Source organism: Ixodes scapularis, unplaced genomic scaffold, assembly GCF_016920785.2.
Source record: "Ixodes scapularis isolate PalLabHiFi unplaced genomic scaffold, ASM1692078v2 PGA_scaffold7__128_contigs__length_106722199, whole genome shotgun sequence".
Classification (NCBI taxonomy): domain Eukaryota; kingdom Metazoa; phylum Arthropoda; class Arachnida; order Ixodida; family Ixodidae; genus Ixodes; species Ixodes scapularis.
In genome coordinates this window covers 5,485,915-5,506,065 of record NW_024609882.1, presented here as the reverse complement: position 1 = coordinate 5,506,065, position 20,151 = coordinate 5,485,915, and the positions used below count along the sequence as shown (strand labels likewise).

The following is a 20,151-nucleotide window of genomic DNA, read 5'->3' as shown; positions in this document are numbered from 1 at the left end:
TGAGTGCTCGAGAATGCTTCGGTTAACTATATTTATCATCGAGCGATTTGCTGATCTAGAAATTAATTTACTCCAAGCGATTCATTGTTATTTATTTTTTTTTAGTTCTTTTGTGCAATTTACTTTGAACCTACTGTATCGTGTTTATATTTTGCTAAAAGTTTATTTCATCCATCTATTGTAGTTCCTTTTTTCGTTTCACTTTTCCCCTTCAGAGCCAATATTTAATATTTCTTTGAGGTGTGTTTGCACAAGAGATGAGGCTGATGACTTCATTTCTTTGTGCAAACTTTATTTTCGTAATCTAGAAAACGCAGCCATATATAAACATTATTTTTCTTTTTCTAAAACGGATTTGTTCTTGCCACTGCTTCTATTCTAGTACGTAGCGTAATGCAGCCCTTTGTATAGACGACGGCACTGACCCCTAGTTGATTAGATAGCGGATGCCGCGGGTAATTTCCTGCCAAGGATGGCAAGTTTCACTGCGTGCCACGGGTGTATGGTATGGCCGTGCATATTATAAATGAAATCGACAAGGAAAAAAAAAAGTGCAGCCGGCAGCGAGCTCTACAAGTACCCAATTTTCTCTCGATTCTAGGTGGGCGATCTCTCGGGATATCACGTAGTTCCAACCAGAGCTCGGAATTCGGACGTCCCCGAACGCTGTCGTCTCCGCCTTTCCGTAACTTTCTCGGCGCATATGTCTTTTGTAAATGCCGGTGACTCGCGCCAGCGAGCCTCCAAACATCTCCGCTTTAAATAGCAACATTAAATGTTGTCGTATTTAAAACTATGACGAATGGCGTGGTGGCGCATAGTGTTTGCCACTCGCCTATATGCGTCATTGGTTTGTCCGCTTGCTTCTTTTAGCTTTACCGATCGATTTCCGTGCAGAAACATACACGCGGAGAATGCATTCCAGCATGACACAGACTTGCAGTATCTGTCAACCAAATGAAAGTCGTCACAATCAAACCTCGCAATCGCGAAGTTTGATCGCTTCTCTCTCTCTCTCTCTCTCTCTCTCTTTTTATTGAGAAGATTTTGGTTGGGTTGTTGTTGTTGTTGTTTTGAACTTCTTATAATTGCAACACGCTCGGCTTTAATCAGACCAGGGGCCCTAAACTCGTGAAACACGAAGTTGGGGCCGAAGTTGAGGGAGCGCACCGATTGGACAATCCACGACGATGACTTGGCGCTTTTCTCGCCAACATCCAATCGGCGCGCTCCGCGAACTTTCGGCTCGAACTTTGTGTTTCACGAGTTTAGGGCCCCAGGGCCCTAAACTCGTCAAACACAAAGTTGGAGCCAATAGTTCGCTGAGCGCGCCGACTGGACGTCGGCGAAAAAAGTGCAAAGTCATCGTCGTGATAAGCCAATCGGGGCGCTCCGTCAAACCTCGGCCCCAACTTTGTGTTTGATGAGTTCAACAAAAGGTTCGGTTGGGCTAGTTGGTTCTTGACCGGACAGAAGCGCCGAAGGACAGGGACAAAGTGTTCAGAAGGCAACGACAACACGGAGCGTCAACGTCTCGATAACTCGGCGTGAGCGCGCAGTGTCAGCAGCGCGATAAGAAGGAGTTTTCGTAGATCGTTTCGGCTGTTCCGCAACGGCCTCCGCAACCAGCTACGCTAACCGCAACTATACTGTCAAGGCCATCGGCGCGCCGGCGCAGCAGCGGCTGCTTCGTTGCGGAGGGTTTAGCGGAACGGGGAAACGCGGACTACGAAAACCCCCTAACGAGAACTCGCGGGCCGCGAGCAAAACGAGGACGACCCTGCCTGCACGCTGGGTCGTGACGGGGTTGCCACGATGTTTCGACGGGTTTCCTCCGAAAAGCGGGATGCGTCCGAAAGGAGATCGCTAATTGTTCTACTCCCGTTGCAAGCTCCGTATACGCCGTCACGTCACCTTCTTCCGTATATAGGCCAAGCGATCCGTCGAAACGACAAAACAGACTCCAACGGTGGGAGCAACGTGCTTCTGCCCTCACGACCGAATTATCCTGGGCTCAAAGGAACCGAAGTCTCCCGACGCCAGGCACAGCGTCAGAAAACTCGACAAAATGTTAGTCACCGATTAACTATACGAGCATTGCCCATCGAATTAATGGGGGGTACGAGTCTCTCGTTACCGCTATCGGCTCGTTGTTTGACGGCCTTACTCGGACCGCGGGCCGAACGATTCCCTAAGACACAGATCTCGAATTGCCGGCAATCCAACCTTCGAAAAAAGGCGGTCGGGCCGTCACTCCCTGCTGCACAGAGGGTCCAGGTTTGGTCCAAGCCACCGCAAGTTCGCGCACCTGTTTACGTCGGCTTTGTTTGAACACAAGTACAGCTCATTGTCGCGTCCCTTTGCAAGGAGCTTTCGAAATCACTGAAAACTGAATCATGTCAATTCTAAAATTCACCCATAAATGTTTCTTTTTTTTTTTTTTTTTAGATTTATGCGCTAACTGATGCGAAGCTTTTATGTCGTAACTGTTTTTTCCTGTCAGGATAGAGTACGCACACCCGCGTTTACTGCCAGCGAAGTTCGAAAGCTCCATTACGAACATTCCAACAGATGAGACTGGCTACGAAAGGGAAGCCTCAACGACCAGTCTGCACCCTTTCTAAAATGCCTAACCGCTGTTTTACAAAAAAAAAAAAAAAAAAGACTAATTATACGTTTTAGTGTGCAGTAAACACGAAAAAAGGGCACCAGAGCCACCCGGAACAATCTTATATAGCCTCCAAACAAAAATAACTTTGTCAGACAAACCGTGTGACAAAGTTCTGTTTCGCGTGTTCGCATACCCTCGACAATGACGCCATTCCCCTTTTGTTAGCAGTCCCTCTCGGAAAACCCCGAAATTCAGACCAGCCCAGTGTGTTTTTGAGTGATTTTCTATTGACATTGACCACGCGTAATCCTGTCCGTCAAGTAAGCAGCGCAATAAAGTCACGTGACCGTGCACCAGGGATCACAAAGAGGAGCCAGGTCAAAAGCAGAACCGTATCCGAGTCATTTTATCTTAACTAATCGTGTTGAAACAGATGAGGGCGCAAAGGGGAAGGCAGCGGCAGAAGCGAAAATCGACTCATTCCCTGTCTATCGGCGATCGCATGTCTGGCTTAAAAATCACGTCTGATCTCCTTTTTTTTTTTTTTTTTTTGGCTCCGGCAAAATTGATATAGCCGACGATTGGCCGCAAATTGGTTGGACACAATAATAGGCACAACCAAACTATAGTAGCAAAAATTACAAATCAAAACATTTAGATTTTTTTTTAAGTTTTTCAATGTTTACAATTGGTCATCACCGGTACCTTTTTTTTTTTCGTTTACAGGAGGGTTTTGTTGGCAACAATGGAAACGTGAACAGAGGATGTCATTTGGAAGCAGCACAGCTCGTTCCTGTTGGGTTACAAGAAGTTTGATGGTACGAAATGAATGCTCGAGAAGCTCACTACACCGGAACGAACCATAATGCGCGACATGCTCTGTTTTATTAGGACTGCCTGCATTGCTCGTCATCAGGACTGGCCTTACACCATCAAGCGCCTTGGGCGAATCAGGCTGTGGCGCTCACCCCCCCCCCCCCCCCCCGTTTTATTCCCCCATTTAATCCCCCCCCTTTTTTTTTACAGCAGTTTCGTGTCCGGTACCGAACAAATGTCGACACAAAACTCTGGAAAGCTACCGCCATCTATGAGCGACGGCGGCAGCCAGACAACTAGTCTGGTGGCCGCTTTCGCTCATAGATGGCGACAACCTTTCCAGCTATCACAGAAGAATGGATATAGTTGGGTGAGTTGGTGGGAATTCATCGTAGGAAACAGTGCGAAAAACATACGAGGACAAAGAAGAAACACACGAGACGAGCACATAAATAACCACCCCGGATCGTTATATACATGTCTGATTCTTTAATCTTTCAAGTAACCAATTACCCATTCACCCCTTAATCCTTACATTTATAAATACCTCATTCCCACCATAGTACAGCTTTCATGGTCTTCCTTCTTCGCCAGAGTAAAAAAGCTAAAAGTTCTTTTTTTTTTAAATAAGTTTATATTTACTAGGTGCGACATCATGTCTTTCGCTATATCTGTTTCGAATGGAGAGAGTGTTTCGAAAATGTGAAACACTCTCGGAATAGGACGTATTCTGCTCTATAGGGAGCTTCCATAGACCGTTCTCCCCACCTCCGGGAGGGAGGGAGGAGGGCGTACTAAAGGCTGAGATTGGGAAAAAAAAAAAATTAATGGAAATAACTGCTCTTATTTCTAAACGTTGACATATTGCACTAATCCCTAGGGCCTAGGAAACAGTCACACTCACAATTCAGTTGCATGTAATCATTTAGAAGGTCCTGCTTCCAAATGCGTTTCTTTGCCATTTTCAAACACGTGCTTTTCTTTGCCATTGTCGAAAAATAGTGTACTGTTACCAACCGAGAGTCTACATGAATGCTATATCCAGTAACTGAAAAAAAAAAAAAAAAAAAATTCTATACGCGGTTTTGCGAGAGGAAAATTGTTTGTGGGCAAGAACAGTTGTAAATTTTACTCTCTGTGTAATTAATTTCAAGCACCTACGGTTATTTTTGTGAATTATATACTTATAACGAGTAGGCATAGTTTCGGTTTGCTTCAACTCGCTTGGTGCCAATTTCGACATTACGCACTCCGGCGAAAACGTTGAGCTTGTTATTTTTCCCTCTAATTTCACTTGGGTGTTAACCATTACCAGATCCATGGATTCGCAATACTCTAGCAACATCCTCCCAGCTGCACCAGTAGCCCCATCAAAGTCTTCCAAAAGGGGCATTCATGTCGCCCGTGATAATAACTTCCCGGTTCCGATCAATTTGCCTGATATCCCTCATTATGCATGCCAAATGTTGTGTATTTTCCTCTCTTGAGTTGCTTCCTGTTTTGAGACATACAAACCCCCGGAGCGTGGCTAACCCACCTATTCTGCCTTTTAACCAACCTTCTTAACCGCACGGCTAATGATCAGTGTTGCCCTCCCTCTAGCAGATAGTTTCGGTTTTGCCGTAGACGGCCCGCAACCAAACTTTGAGCCCTAATATTGATCAAACTAAACACAATATCGAGAAAAAAATAATGATAACTTGTGTTTATGGACACTGCTTTAGCTAAAAACACTCGTAATCCCATCTTTTTAAAGAAAAAAAAATATAGAGCGGAGTTGCCCTTTAAAGAGCGGTCAAGCTTTCTTAGAACATTCTCGGAGTAAGTCTTATTGCGCCAAAAAAGACTGACACCTTTAACGTTTCAGAATATTTTTTCTATAACATTTTTATAGTATTTAGGCCATGATTTGCAACGCAATTCAATCCCTTCAAAACTTTCTTCTTTTTTTTTAGTTGGTTTAGTATTTAGTATTAAGCTCACGGGGGAAAAATAATTTGATCCGCAGCTCCTTAGTTTGCCAGTAGAAACTGCTGTATTGCGAGAAGATGAATACGTTAATCTGCACAAATGGTTCTTGGTAGAGTTTCTTGGGGGATGATTTTAATATGTTCGGTCGCACATTAGCCGCGAATTTATTTATATATATATATATATATATATATATATATATATATATATATATATATATATATATATATATATATATATATATATAATTATTTTAATATTAGTAACATTTCTCGCTTGGTATACTACATGACGTCAAACAAAACTGACACTTTTGACTGTTGATTTTATTTTAGCAGCAAGAAAGTAAAATACTTACTAATAAATTTCGACTTACACAGTTAGATACGAAAATAACTACCAAGATCTGATTAAAAATAACAGGAATTACAAAAGTGTGAGCATATAATGTAGGCATATTGCCTTTCTCTACATGAGAATGCTGATATGTCAGAGATGTCTGTGCGACTATTAAAGGCGAGATGGGGAAGGGGGGACAGACATCTGGCGTATTTTTTTCCTTTCGCTTGGCATCAAATAAATAGAAAAGCTTTACAGAAATATTTGGCCGTGTTAGCATCGCCTTATAAGAAGTGAACTGCTCGACATGTACATCGAGAAATTTGAGGCCATGAACGATTGGTATGTTTCCTGCAGTGTTCCTGGTTTGTCTTTTGTTTTTCTAAGTCGTAACGCTCTACTACAAATTCTCCCAAAATTTGGACATCGCGAAAACGTCCCAATTCGCTGTATTTCCTCGGTCTATGGCTTTCACGATGTCGGCAGAGTCACGCCTTGGACGGAGAACGGGGCCATATAACTGAATATCTGGCTCGTGCTTACATTCACGCTTAATGTACTAAATATAGATCCAGTTTTTCATGAGCTCAGCTGACCACGTTGATGTGTGAACGAGTGAACGATCATGTTGAAAAGAATGGCCCTTAAACATGGAGACACGCGAAGTCAACTAACAAAACGACCATTTCTTTTTAGGTTTTATTTTATTGTTCTATCGTAGCTCGTTGACAGTTCGCCTGCTGCATGGTCGCTGTCACGTAGCATTGACAAGCGATACAAAGGAGGGAGAAAAAAAAGCTACACAGAAGCAACATTGCTCTCCATTCCAACAACTGCACAAGCAGCATTTCCGCCTACTAGACGAGCCAGCGCAGATGCGACAGCCAGCACACGTCGGTAAACCTAATTTCACAACACAGGTGCAAGCTTTTAACAACCTCTAAAGTAGTCCAACCGTACATAAGTTCCTATACGACGTAAATGAAAACCTTGTCAGAAATAAGGGCGCCGTTTCCCCCTTATTTCTGTGTTCACTTTTTCTTTCAAGTTTCCTTTCCCAGTCTCGGGATTTTAACATCATGATCAACGACGTTAATGATTCAAATGGGGGTTAATAAGTTAAGCCCGACACCCTGTCTTGGCGTCGCTTCTTTCCGCATTCTTAATCCCATAATCCGGATAATCCGTTTCGTTCAATGAGGCATGAACGAAAGGAGCACAGACGCTTTTCGATGTCGACCCGAGTTACATGTCAAATATTCAAGCTCGAGATCGAACGGAGATAAACAACACCAGGAGTCAGACATTTTAATCTCAAAACGACCAGTTTGTAAACCCCCCCCCCCCCTTTTTTTTTTTTTGTGTGTGTGTGTGTATTAGATAATGTGAGGTTAAGGTTAGTATTTGAGATTAGTACTAGGGTAATATTCATGGAAAAAAGCCGCCATCAAGACGGGTGACGGCGCAACTGACACATATCCTACAAAAATAACTATATATATAAAAACAAAACTGTCAAACCTTGACGCCGCTTCCTTAGAAAATATAGAACGATCGTGACTTTGCGTAGAAGACGAATTGAACATGTGACGAACCCAAAGCAGATTCAACCCAAAACAGTGGACCCAAGAGCGCGCGAGGCATTGACCTTCCACTCAAAAGAATCGATCCAAAAGGCGAGCGAAAAAAAAAAAAAAAATCGGGAGAGATGTCAGGAGGTTGGTTAGGAGATGAAATGCGTTGCGATTCGCGCTGCATCCAAGAAATTTACGCTGCACTTTGATCAAAGCGCACATTCCGAAGATCTCGGATCGGAGAGTCATCCGAGCTCGGGCTCACGAGCGATCAGGTGCCAAAAGAGGCAAGCTCGCGAAGTGGGAGTTGCCCGGTGAGCTCCGACGCACCGGCGTTAGAACACCATCGACAAAGTTCCGGGGTCGCCAGTGATCGGAATCATTACCAAGAAGGTTCGCTACAGGCTTTTGGCCCGCTCACGAACAGATCGGATCGCGACAGCTGAACTAGGAAAGTCGGAAAACGCCCCGAAGAAGCGAGTGTTTACCTCGCCAGCGGTCCGGTCTTCTTGGCTCGCTGACTCAGGATTCGTTCAACGACGGCCAAGTTGCCGTTGCGCGCCGCATCCAGCAGCTCCTGCTCTTTGCCCATACTTCAGGAATATCCCCGGGAAATGTGGTCGGAAAAAAACTCACATCTCGAAAGTCACACCGATTGGAAACACAGCAACCCAACTCGTCCGGGGGAGAATCATTCGGAGAACCGAGATGCGAAGATGGCTTCCGTTCGAACTGAAGTAAGCAGTTTCGTATCTAAATTTTGAAATTTAACCTTATAATTTTAAGGTTTTAATAATTTCTATATTATTTTATAATTACTATATGTAATTTACTTGACAACTATAAATCAATTTAAATACGAAACTAGTTTTTTTGTCTCGACGTCTGATACAACTTGTTTTGTTTTGTTTCGCTGTTCGTGATAATGTTTAGGTGGGCCGTTGCTGCGCACAGGTGAAGATTTGGGGCTTGAAAGAAATCGTCTCTATGTCCATCCGATCGCGGAAATGAAGACGTTAGTAGTCTTCATCTGTTTCGTCGCCCAAGCGGTGACTGACGACCCGGCAGGTGAGAGACACCCGACGCCAGTTTTCCTTGCGGTTCTCTTGTCAGTCACAGTCCGAACGCGTTGACATCGCAGGAGCCGACTTCTTGCCCGATCTCTCGGGTTTCTCCTTTGCCAACGTTATCGCCGAGATATCACCAATTGTCCGATCAAAGATAGGATTTTCGGATCTCGGCAACAATCGTATCGAGTCTCAGAATCAACGATGGGCCGCCAGTAAAACTGAACCGCAGCGAGTATGTGGTTGGTGCCCGTCTTCACCAAACTGCTCGAGTCGCCTCTCTAACCGATCGCTAAAAAAATATGTATATTAGTCACGTCGAAGTTAAGAATAGTTGTTTTTATGCGAGCGGAGAGTGGTAACAAAAACTACCCGATGCGTTGTGCCTACGGGTTTCTGAAGAGCTCCACCCGGTAAACCCTCCCCCTTTCCACTTTGGCAGAGTCAATGCTAGAGAGGAGGTGAGGTGGGACTCGCCTCCTCGCCTGTGTTGGTTCTGCTAAAGTCTAAAAAATGCTGGGCTTTGTGGGAAAAGCTTGTCCTGCTTTTCTTAAACTGCAACGTGGTATAGCGGTATTCACTGGATGCCACATTTGAGTGTGCTGTTTAGAGCACATGCTTAGAACGAGCTCACATAAATAGGCTGCTAGGATTAGCAGTCTTGATGGAGTGAAATGCACGTTGCAAAAGAAGGTGAAAGCTCGCCATCAGCACGCACTCAGCAGTCGCACAGACGGCTATGGCCGCCAGTGAATACTCCCTATAGATGACGAAAGCAGCGAGGCCGAAGGTCTTACGCGAGTCCATCTGCTCACTCCCGTCGCACGGATGCCCACGCCTCGGGCCGTCACGACCACGTTTCTGCGCTACCAACTCGAGTGTTCACCTATCATTTTTGTCCTTGTTGCGACATCCTTCACAGGGACGCAAACTAAAGCCATGACCATCCCTTTTCCAGGCGTCGTCCTCAAGACAGTCGCAGCCGAAGTGACCGCTGACGTGAGCGACTCTCCGAGTTTCCGCACCAGGACTGTGCTGCCCGGCCACACGATCACGCCATTCCACGCGATCAACGTTCCGTCGACGACCCGTTACCTGCTGTTTCAAGCGCACACGCAGACGCTGCCCGTGAGTTTGTCTTACTCGACGCGGAGTCCGGCACCGAGCTCGGCTAGCGACACCGGCACCAACGTCGGCCTGGCCGTTCTCTTGGATGCGTGGGCAGTCGACGCCGTGGTCTACGTCCACAACGTGAACCAGGGCAACGTGACTGCTCTCCTCGTCGTCTCGGCGCACGGCACGTCAGGTAGCTTACTGCATTCGGCCCTAGTCCTTCGTGCAAACAAGTGGTGCGAGTGCGTACCATTTCCACCAAGTTTGGCGGGCTTGTCGTATAGATTTCAGTGCGAGTGAAGTGGAGCTGTAATTCGGATTTTTCTTATCTCTTCGCGAAGACTACTGCTAGCGCAAAAATCGAACAAAAAGCTTGTATCTGGTCGTCGTGCGCAATATTTTACCCAACAGGTGATGTTTACGGTGAGCGAGTTGAAGGGTCTCGGTCTCCGACAAGGTATGTCTGCCCGCCTACATACGCGTTGGGACACGACTCTCGACCCCAGGGCAGCAAATGGGAGGCGCCTCGGCCGGCTCGGGGCCAGAGACTGCGTATTCGGGCGAGACATGCCATCGAGCGATAGGCCACACGCGGGCGTTCGAGATTAGGCTTCACGATTGTCACCGTGCACCGCCTCGAAACCGAGAGAATTCCGCACGAGATGGCCTCACTCATCGAATCAAACTTCACTGCCCAACCGGTATAAGGGCCAAACGTTCTAGCTCTCTGCGCCTCGAAATTAAGTTGCGGAAGAGAATGACAGGGCACGTGAACATGACCGGCCACTCAGGTCGACTGCCGGGGGTCACTTGCCTCTGCATTGTACTGCCTGTAAATGCCAGCCCAAATTCAACAACATCACCATCATCGGGAGGGGCACAGATACCAGGGAATTATTGGAAGCGTATGCAATAACAAAAGAGGGGCAAGATGCATGCGTCAGCCAGACATTGTTTTTTTTTTCACAAAAAAGAAATTGCCTATCTTGACATGTGCTGAAGCGATAGTGCGGTTTACTTCGTTAGTGTTTTTTCAATAAATGTTTAGTTGTGAGTTCAGCACTTGTGTCGTTCGCACCTTCCTTTCGTCCTTGTCTATTTTTGCACGCTGTTTAGTTCCGTCTTGAAATTAAGCTTTTTCACCGCGAGAAAACTGTGGGGGCTTTTCTCTCTCGCTTTTCGTCTGCTACGTGCGGTGGCGGCGCAGAACTCTGAATATTTGACTGGTAATGGGTCCCTCGAGGCACAGACTCTTTCGCACAGACTGCATGATGCCAGAGGAAGTCTGAGTTCCAAATAAAAGTGGTGTGGCCGGTCTCAGACTCGCATTGGAACTTGCATTCGAAGAACCCGTCGGGGTTGGGTCTCCGCCAGCTCGTTTCGGGCCCAGAAATTGCCCGACGCAGAGGGTGCATCCCACCTCCACATCTCCCACCCAGAACCCCTGCCGGGAGGCTGCAACCTGGAGTTCCCGGTGGAGGTGTCCCCGTTCCTGCGGCTGTCGCTGGGCTCCGCCGACGCCACTCTGGAGTTCCAGCACGCCAGCGCGGGAGCGCCCAGGGAGGCCCCGCCCCCGCAGTGCGACGGGGGCCTGTCCTCCTTCCGCTACGACCCGTACCTGTACTACCTAGACCAGTGGGACTTCTCCGAGAGCCACTACTTCGACGCGCTGTCCCGCATGCTGGACCCCGCGTCCATCAGGAGCAACGCCCATGCGGTACGTCGGGCGGGATGCTGCTCCAAAGGGACAAGGGCGCCGGACGAGAGGATGAGCCAGCTCCGAAGGGCTCCCGCCTACTTTCTAACATCTCACTCTTTTCATGCTTTGCAGGCTGAGTTTCGTTTTTGTCTGTCTTTGACGGCGCCCCCTCCTTTGCATAGAACTCAAATTCCGAGTCTCTGGATCAAATCGAAAAATACACTTACCGATAACGACTGTGTCCGTCAAGATTTATGTGAAAGACTCCTAATATTCGATGTCACAACGGCGAAAAAAAGCTGGGATACCATGCATTACTCTTGGTAAAATACTGGATTACTGGAGTACTGGTACCAAGTAGAAGTCACTCCAGTCTCCTTCCTGAGCCGAGATGATTGACGGATGTTCTCATCGTCTATGTTTGTGTTTGAAAATGGACGAGTGCTGCCATATTTTGGGGCTATGGCGGAAACTGATTGAAACACATACATTGTACTAGCCATGGTTCAGGCCTTGTTACAGGGGAAAAGACAGAATTTTCACACTCGCGTAAGCTGCGAGTGGAAATGACATATTGTCCAGTGTCCAGTGGTATTGCATTGCGAGCTGAGGCTCTTAATTTTTTCTGTCCTCCGCATAAACGTCAAAAGGAGGCCTAAAAGCGACAAAAACCTCGAAAAGAATCCTCTAAATTATTATGCAACAAGCCCTGATTCGGTGCAGTATTCTTGTAAATGTTGCTCACAGCTAAAGGCACTTTCAATGTCTTCTGACGTGTTGGTACAAGGATACTATTTCTCTTTATTTCATAGTCGGGACAATTCCGCAAAAGATAAAACTAAATGCCAACTTGTAAAGAATTGGGCATGTAACGGCGGTAAAATGTGGTTAACGCAAAATTTTCTATAAAAAAAAATTGGCAGTGACCTTGATTTTCAAAGTCCTGTAATGCATGAACTGCATTACAAGGAATTAGTGTGTCACGTGGCGTATATTTTCCCGCTAAATTTAGCGGGTAAACTGGATGGCTGTATGGGTCACATGACGTTAGGTCATGTGACGTTGATGTCCCCCGCTAAATTTAGTGAGAAAACTGGATTTGTGTCGAGGTTACAAGACGTGACTTTTCCTGCTGAATTTAGCAGGTAACTGAGTTGATGTATAGATCACGTGACGGCGATTTCCCCAAGGTGTATGTATAGGTCATATGATGCCACTTTCCCGCCAAATTTAGCTGGGAAATTGAATAGGTGTATAGGTCAGGCGACGTCAATATTCCTGCTAAATTTAGCGTAAAAACTGAATTGGTCTGTATGTCCCGGTGTTGGGCCACGTGACATCAATTTTCCAGCTAAATTTAGCTGAGAAACTGAATTCGTGTATATGCCTTGTGATATCAATATCACCGCTAAATTTAGCAGAAAATGAATAAACGGGCAGACAAGATTTTGGGATTGGGGTGTAGCATTAAAAAGCACTTTATGCTTTAAAAATATACTAAAAAATATCCTCCGAATTTAACTATAAAATATACGAAAACCGGAAACTTTACCCATAACATAGCTCGAAAAGGGTTTGTAAATGCACTTAATACATTTTGGAAGGTGCAGTAATAAACCCAATGGCAGGAAGTGGAGGCCAAATGCTTGGCAGTGCATGCAGCTGGATGGTCTCTCCTTGCTCAGGTACGTGCGTACCGGGACAACCCCAAGACACGGGCGCTGTTCCTGACCTACCCCGGCGAGGGCACCATCTACAACGTCATCGTGAGACAGACGACGCGGGAAGGCCAGGTGTTCGAGGCCGCCTACGTTCCCGTGGCAACCTACGGCTGCCTGTGGTTTTCACGAGTGGAAGCCTGCAACCAACGCGGTTAGTTCTTGGGCACGCTTCCCGTCTTGGTGGAGGGGCTCAGAATGCGGCCTTTCGCCCTTATTTGTCCCCTTCCCCCATTTGTGCGAGTAAGAACAGGTATAGAAAAGTTGGTCGCACCTCATTGTAGAGTGGTAAATTTAAAGGGAAAAGGGGGGGGGGGGGGGGGCAAATGGCCCTCTCCCAAATTGCCTCGTCGTTGGTGAAACAGCAATTACCTTTGTCTGTGACGTCACATCTGTTTGTCAGGTTAAATTTTTTTGACATAACGCCTTGTTGCAGTGACCCCCTCACCCCCGGCCAAATTCCCACCACTCCCCCTAGCCTGACCCGTAAATCCACCCCCGATTGTAGTTGTCTGTCCGGCTGTAGCTGGAGATGTTGCAGATGGCCAATAGAGATTGATCCGGATCCCTGTCCTCCTGTCCTGGTTCAGTTAATTTCTAAGTTGCTCTTGTAGGGTGCCACCAGCTTTATGTCTCGCGGATTAAAATGAACTGTTGGGCTAGGTGGGTAAAATACAAAAGTGTAAAGGACAAGGACAGAACTCTTTCTCTTTTCATGCATTAAACACTCGGTCGGACAGTAGGCACTTGTCGTGTCCATATCTTTGTTCTGTCCTTGTCCTTTGCACTTAAAAAGGTCTCTCAGATGCCTGGTAATGTTTTGGACTGCTCTCTTTCAGGAGGTCCCTGGGCTCTTTTTATGTCTCTGCTCTTGAGCCTTGCAGGGCTCATCATTTGCTTCAGGGGTCACCGGTACTTTCCTTTTCGTAAGTGGGTTCGCCTCGCAGTTTCTGCTCGGCCCGAGTGTGGACTTGATGTTGTCCTGTGTCCGCTCTTGCAGAAATGTTTTTCTTCGGGTTCCTCGCTCTCTCGCTGATCAGCTTCATGCTCTTCACAAAAGTCACGAGAATGTCAGCAAATGGTGAGTAATCTTTTTATTGCATTTGATTGTGGAATGTTTTTTTTTGTATTGTCAAAAGGGAACTGATTAGCCAGCATCATTAGATTAGTGTCTGATGACTTTTGCAGTTTGGTATTCATTGGGCATTGTCAGATATACTTGTCTGCTGCAGCACGTACCAAATGCCAACTACCGGACTTCAGAATGTTGCTTATTACAGCAGACATACCATTCAGCCTCGTTGTGAGAACAGTTGGTTGCAACCGATGGAGGTTTGTCATTTGCATGGCCCTGTTGCCTGACAGACGCTTAAAAGTCCTCAGATACTCGAAAGTGCTTGTGTCAAGACAGAAGCAGACGTAAGATTTATGGCAGGCCTGGTCACTTGTGCCTGTCACTTACTTGGCAGGAGCCTGTCCATAGTTTGCAGCAAATTGGGTCCTTGTGGGGACTGAGCAGGGGCCGATTGTTGTTGCAGAAGGAGTTCTGGCTGCCCTACTTGGTGGTGTGCTAGGTGGCATCTTTTGGATGCTCCTGTGGTACTTCCTGGCCATCCCAGTGCTGTCCATAGTTGTGCCAGGTCTCCTCTTGGGCTTCCTGATAGCAGCAATATTTCTCTTCACACCCGTTGGTGAGTGGATCCTGCCAGTATATGTATTGCATTTATAGAGGACGGGGCTAGGGTACCACTGTACGTAATTGCTTGTTGGTGACCGTGCGTTCGATCCTCACATAGATAATACAAGAGGGATTTGAGCTGTTGTGCACCTGGCTTTTGTTCTTTGTTGCTGCTAATGTCAAGGCTCTGTGCTCTTTGCAGGTGAAGCAGCTTTCCTGCAAAATAGCATCAGCTACTGGATCTTCCTGGGCTGCTTCACCTTGGTGCCACTGCTGCTTCTGCTACCACAGACCAAAATGGTGGGCATCTTCTGCTCTTGCAAATGTCATTCAGCTCTTGCAAATGTCATTCAACCCATTGTGTTTAACTTGCACAGCTATGTTTGACAGCAAGTACCATTGTGTTGGACATCTTTATAAACTTACAGCAGGCTATAAGTGATAGATGTGTTTTTCTAGCTGTCTTTTTCTTCTTGGAAGCGCTTTCTTAGCATTTTCGGTGCCACAAACAAGTCACAATAAATGCTATTCACACTTTTCTGAGGGCTACAAGGATGAACTCTGCCAGTCAAAAGAACTATCACTGCACAAGCACTTCCTGAGATAACAAGCTTGCACTCATAGCTTTTGTAACCCCTGGTTGTAGGATGAGAGAAACGGGGCATGTCCAACACATAGTTTTTCATCACAAGCTCCCTTTTTTTAGATCTTCAAACAGTATTACACCAGTAGTCATAAAAAAAAAAGCAGACTTTTGCCTGTTGTTTAAAAAATGTAATGGATTACAATTACAAATTACCAAGTCTCAAATGTAATCGATTTTCATCACAAATTACTTTTGCTAAAAAGCAGTGGGTTACTTTACTCGTTACATTGCAAATTACTTCACTTTACGTCTCCCGTACACTCATAAAAAAAAAAAAAATAACAATTTGATGTTTTTCAAAAATGTTCTGCAACACTATCAATTTCTCATATGCCAGCATTATGGCAGTCCTTGTAAAAATAAAATATTGTATTTAAGAGAAGGAATCTAGGTGCACTCCCTGTAACCTGTAAGCCGCCAAGGCAGCAAAAGCTGCAACCACATCCGCCATCCTGCTGTCTTATGGCGACCGGAAATTATCCCTGGAATTTTGCAGACAAAGCTAGGAGTGCACATGCTCAATAGCAGCGTCTACCTCCGCTAGGAGATCAAGAAGGCAACGCCCATTTGGCGTTGTATTGTTGGTCTTTGTTTTTCGCATATTTTGCGTAGGCCTTGCACGTTTTTCTGCTGGTTCTAGTGACCGGTCATACAAAAAATAGTGTCTTCTCTTCAGTTATTCTTCTCTTCGCAGTGTTTCCTATTTTGTTGAATTTGCTATCTTTATGCTGCTGAATGGCCTGTTCATATTGCTTCAGGTTATGTATAATATTCATATTTTAAAAAAAGTAACGGGTAATTAAAATAGTTCATTACAAATATTTTGTAACAAAATTGCCTCACAAATTACTGCTGCAAAAAAAAGTAATGTGGCAATTAGAAAATGACTTAAAAGGTAACAAATTACAAGTTATCCGTCACATGGAATGGATTACTTTCCAAGTCTGACAAAAAGCTCCTCCAGACTAACACCCCCCCTCCCCACACCCTTTGTTTGCTAAAGCAGTTGGTTAACATTTTCTCTTTGCAATTTCGACATTCACTGCCGTTCAGAATCCTGACCTGTTCCCTGCATGTTCTCTGTTGCAGCTAAGCATACTGTCTTGTTCGTTGGTGGGAAGCTACTGCGCCATCCTAGCCGCAGATGTGTACCTAGGCACGTCTCTGTCTTACATTATCCTCAACGTGATTCGACGGTCACTGGTTCCCGGTGGTTACAGTGCCAGCAACCAGGTGCCCTTCCAGATGAATGGTACGTCATTAGTTTGCAAATTGATGCTATGAATCTTCCTTGTGTAGCCATTACTCATCTGTATTTCAGTTGAGAAAACAGGTCACCACACTTGTATTCTTGTGCTGCCTGCACCGAAATGGGAATGACAGCACAGATAAAGTAAATATTACTACGGTTTGGGAAGGTCTTGGTCGATTTGACAAGATGAAGAAAAGAGCTAAATGAATTGTTTTTTGATTGTTGCTTAGGGCCTGCAGCTTGGTTAGTTTGACCGTCCATTCTATTGTCGAGACTTATGTAACCCTCGTGTATCTGTCTTCTTTTTCGTGGGCCATTGCTGGTGGATCTTTTTACAAAGTATTTACAGTCATTAAACATGAGAAAGATACATAGGGTCTGTCCCCCCTTTCTATGTATCTTCCGCCTGTTTAATTACTGTTACTAACACGCTCGTTTTGTACTTATTTACAATCATCCACATATACTACCATCTTTGGTTCCTGGTTCCCGGCTGAACCGTGGGTGTCCAAGCAGCTATTGGCTATATTTGCTGTCACCTCAAGAAGAAAGCAAGTTTTGCGTAATGTTCATAAGTCGCGCGAGTAATCCTTGCAAGATTGCTTGTTGGAGGAAGGAGCGATGTTTTTGGCATTTGAAATGTGCACATCTTGATAATATAATTTATATCTAACATATCTTAATTATTCTCATGAAGGGGGAAATTAGAAAAGCTCTGCTAGGAGCCGGCCTTTTTTTTACTGCGGTTCTTGAGGTGAAAACAAGTATACAGTCGAGCCCGGTTATAGCACACCCGGGTATTTCGAATTATTGTTTATATCGAACAGTCAAAACATCCCCTTGAAAATCACATTGTTCCGTATCGAACTCTCACGGCGGGGACAATTCATACAGCGAACGAAACGGCCGACCGTCGCTTCTCCCGCGGTCGGATTGCGCCGGCGGCGAGCACATACCTGGCGTTGCGGGGCTGCCAAGCCAACAGACGCGCACTGAGATACGCAGGGATACGCAGCAAATGATCAGTTGTAAAAAAAAAAAAAAAAAAAAAAAAAAAAAAACGTAAAAAAAGAAAAGGTGGAGGATGGCAAAAGCAAGGGGCACGCGCGCGCGTAGGTACTAGAGAGTGCCCGTTGTTGGAACGGAAGCGTGCGCTCTTTCCCCGAAACACCGCTGTCGGTGCGCGACTCCTTAGCGCCAAAATAAAATAAGCAAAAAATAAAAAATAAAAAAAAGTTTTTCTCAAGTTGAGTGCGTTGACAACAACGGTTGAGCAATCGCACCTTGAACGCCTTATCTTTGTTCACAATTTTCTTTTAGCCGTTTTTTTTTTTTTTTTTTTGCCTACTGAATTTAGTGGTTTCTTTTTTTGTTGCTTGCTTAACTTTATTTTATGGGCTGACTTTTTCCTTTCATTTTTTAAAGTTATTTTCGTGTTTTGTTGCCGGCGGTGTGTGGAGGTCGTGGCCAGGCGTAAACGATCGCAAACACATCGTCGCGTAAACGCGGCGGTGTTTGTGATCTTCACCAGCTAAGCTCCACTGTATTTAGCGGCTCTTAGTGGCTCTATTTGGTAAGGTCCCGTTTGTTGCAGCCTTCGGTATTAGCAGAGACGCGCGGAAATTTCACATTTTTTTGTATGTCAAGTTATCGAGATGTCGAACTATTTTACAATCCCCTTTGAGTTCGATATATCCGGGTTCGACTGTAGTTCCTCATATAACCGCATCACTGGCGTTGCCACTCTGTGTGTGCACAAATTGATGTCTTCTGGAAATCTTGTACCGGCTGGGTCCCGATACGTTCCCACCATTACTGCAGACGTCCTGCTGTCCTTGATTTGGGCCGGCCTCTGCATTGCGGGAGTGGTGCTGCAGACTTGGAGCGAAAGGGGCAGGGCCCCGTTCCCTCAGTCCCCATACCAGAAGTGGCTCCGAGAACGCAGCGACGCCGGGCGGCCGCTTCTGCGTACCGGCCCCGCGCCACCACCTTACTACGGCGCCGTCGGCGACACTGCCTCTCCTCGCGAGCCGCCTCCCCGCTACGGCGCACTCTGACCCCCACCACAGCCTCCCGACCTGTCCTTTCGGAAACGGCGCTGCTCTGAACAAAGTTTTCAGAACAAAGAGCCACGTCTCTGGCATGCTCCAAGTAGGGTGCCTTCATGTCCCGCTTCGAACATGAAGGCACTCTAGCTCCAAGCAGCCAGATGCGGAAGAAAACATGTCAGTGGTGGACTGGTCGTTGACCCCTGAAACGAGAAATCGCGCAATGCGGGATCCTTCGCTGTAAATGTTTGTTGTGTGGGAGAAGTGGAACTATACTAGTCATGGTGGGACCCTGTTACCCTGTGAGCAAAGCAAGTAGTGCGGGATGTGTTTTGTACGCCGGTTGCTGCGAACTGTATGACGCGTGGGAGCGGCATCCAAAGACGATTGTCGTGCCACTGCGACCGAAGGTTGTTTTTTTAGCCGCCTTGAAAGATAGATTGGGTTGCCGTTTTCGGCGAGTTGGAAGGGACACATATTTGAAGAGAAGTTTATTTTCTGTTCTTTTTCTCGAAGTGAGCCAAATTTAGACACCAAAGCTAAACCAATTTTGACTGAAATTTGAGGATTATCTTGGGATCCATCGTTTCCCAAAGGTAATAATCTGAAATCGCTCAGATTCGAGAAAAAAAAAAAAAAACAATGTAAAGGTGGCCACAGTACAGGGCTCAAAGCTAGTTCGATAAGCACACATTCCTGTTTATCTCAGTTTTGCTTGACATAAACTTGGCTCATTTAAAAAAAAAAATAAAAAAAATTTTTAGCAGATTTTTACACTTTGTCGAACGATTCAAAATGAAGCTGCCGCTTTCACAATTCCTCTTTATTCTTTCCTCCCATCTCGGCCACGATTCTTTGGGATGAGCTATTAAAAGTATGCTTCCTCGTCTCTGTCAATTGTGCTTGTCTTTGTTCGTTCTTTACAGCTTTATACAGTCTTGTATTCCATTTTGGGCCATACACATTCTGCAGTTGGAGCTGAGGCCTCTTGAACAGAACGAGCAGTGCCGCAAACAGTGGGTTTAGTGCAGACGAGGCGGTCGGACACGTAGGAAAGTGCTGCGCCGTATAGCAGCTGCCCGGTCGAGACAGGGTTAGCTTCCAAAAGACACTTGGAAGGACATGTTGATCGAACTACAAACTTGCGGGAGATGTAGCAGCTCTTGCTGCTATGCACGAAACTCTGAAGATCACGTGAACTGTAGGTCGCTACAGAACCGACTTTGAATTCAATTAAAGCAATACTAAACAATGTTGCAGATGCAGTTTTGCACGAGGCACCATCTTTAGGTTAGAAGACTGCTCTCGTGGGTTAACCAAACCGGGGTAAAGAGATGGTCGCGGAATCGCTGTCTGCTAATCGAGGTCGGGCAGATGCCGAAACCGCTGACCGGTAAAAAAAAAAAAAAAAAAAAAAGCACGAAACAGACAAAACTAGGAACATACAATGACAGGGTCACAGTTGCTTTGAATGGTCCTTTCAAAAACGCGTGTGTTTGACTAGATGAATTCGAGCTGACTTCACGAACGCTTGTTCGTCGTCCAATGGCTAGGCCTAATTAGGCCTAATGTGCATTGTTCCCGGTGCACGCAAAAAGCACCCAAACGATGATATCCGG

General features: G+C 45.8%; 2 protein-coding genes across 3 annotated transcripts in view; one reads left to right on the top strand and one right to left on the bottom strand.

The window, feature by feature from the left end:
• The window catches only part of LOC8050794 (ankyrin repeat and sterile alpha motif domain-containing protein 1B), a 69,304-nt gene extending 61,259 nt beyond the window's left edge, over nt 1–8,045 (bottom strand). The window contains exon 1 of the mRNA XM_029977818.4: nt 7,800–8,045. Coding sequence (XP_029833678.2) covers nt 7,800–7,903 — 104 coding nt within the window. The 5' untranslated portion in view covers nt 7,904–8,045. The remainder of the gene's footprint in view (nt 1–7,799) is intronic.
• Nucleotides 8,046–8,186: 141 nt separating this feature from the next.
• On the top strand, nt 8,187–19,429 carry LOC8050835 (transmembrane 7 superfamily member 3). 2 transcript variants are annotated; one of them, XM_029977820.4, is made up of 10 exons: nt 8,187–8,379; nt 9,337–9,684; nt 10,931–11,208; nt 12,876–13,062; nt 13,748–13,834; nt 13,909–13,989; nt 14,447–14,599; nt 14,789–14,886; nt 16,322–16,484; nt 18,306–19,429. In XM_029977820.4, exons 1-10 carry the CDS (start codon nt 8,319–8,321, stop codon nt 18,539–18,541), a joined length of 1,692 nt encoding a protein of 563 aa, XP_029833680.3. In that variant the 5' UTR covers nt 8,187–8,318; the 3' UTR covers nt 18,542–19,429. The 2 variants fall into 2 exon arrangements, with proteins under 2 accessions (XP_029833680.3, XP_042142504.1); XM_042286570.1 differs by having other exon boundaries at nt 8,228–8,379; nt 14,447–14,585; nt 14,841–14,886.
• Nucleotides 19,430–20,151: the final 722 nt, after the last annotated feature.

What these genes read in the sequence shown, in the direction of transcription:
- LOC8050835 (XM_029977820.4), top strand. Translation starts at nt 8,319, where the DNA reads ATGAAGACGTTAGTAGTCTTCATCTGTTTCGTCGCCCAAGCGGTGACT. An exon ending in GGTGACTGACGACCCGGCAG is followed by an intron (nt 8,380 to 9,336) that starts GTGAGAGACACC and finishes TCCCTTTTCCAG; the next exon opens with GCGTCGTCCTCAAGACAGTC. An exon ending in GGTGCCCTTCCAGATGAATG is followed by an intron (nt 16,485 to 18,305) that starts GTACGTCATTAG and finishes CCATTACTGCAG; the next exon opens with ACGTCCTGCTGTCCTTGATT.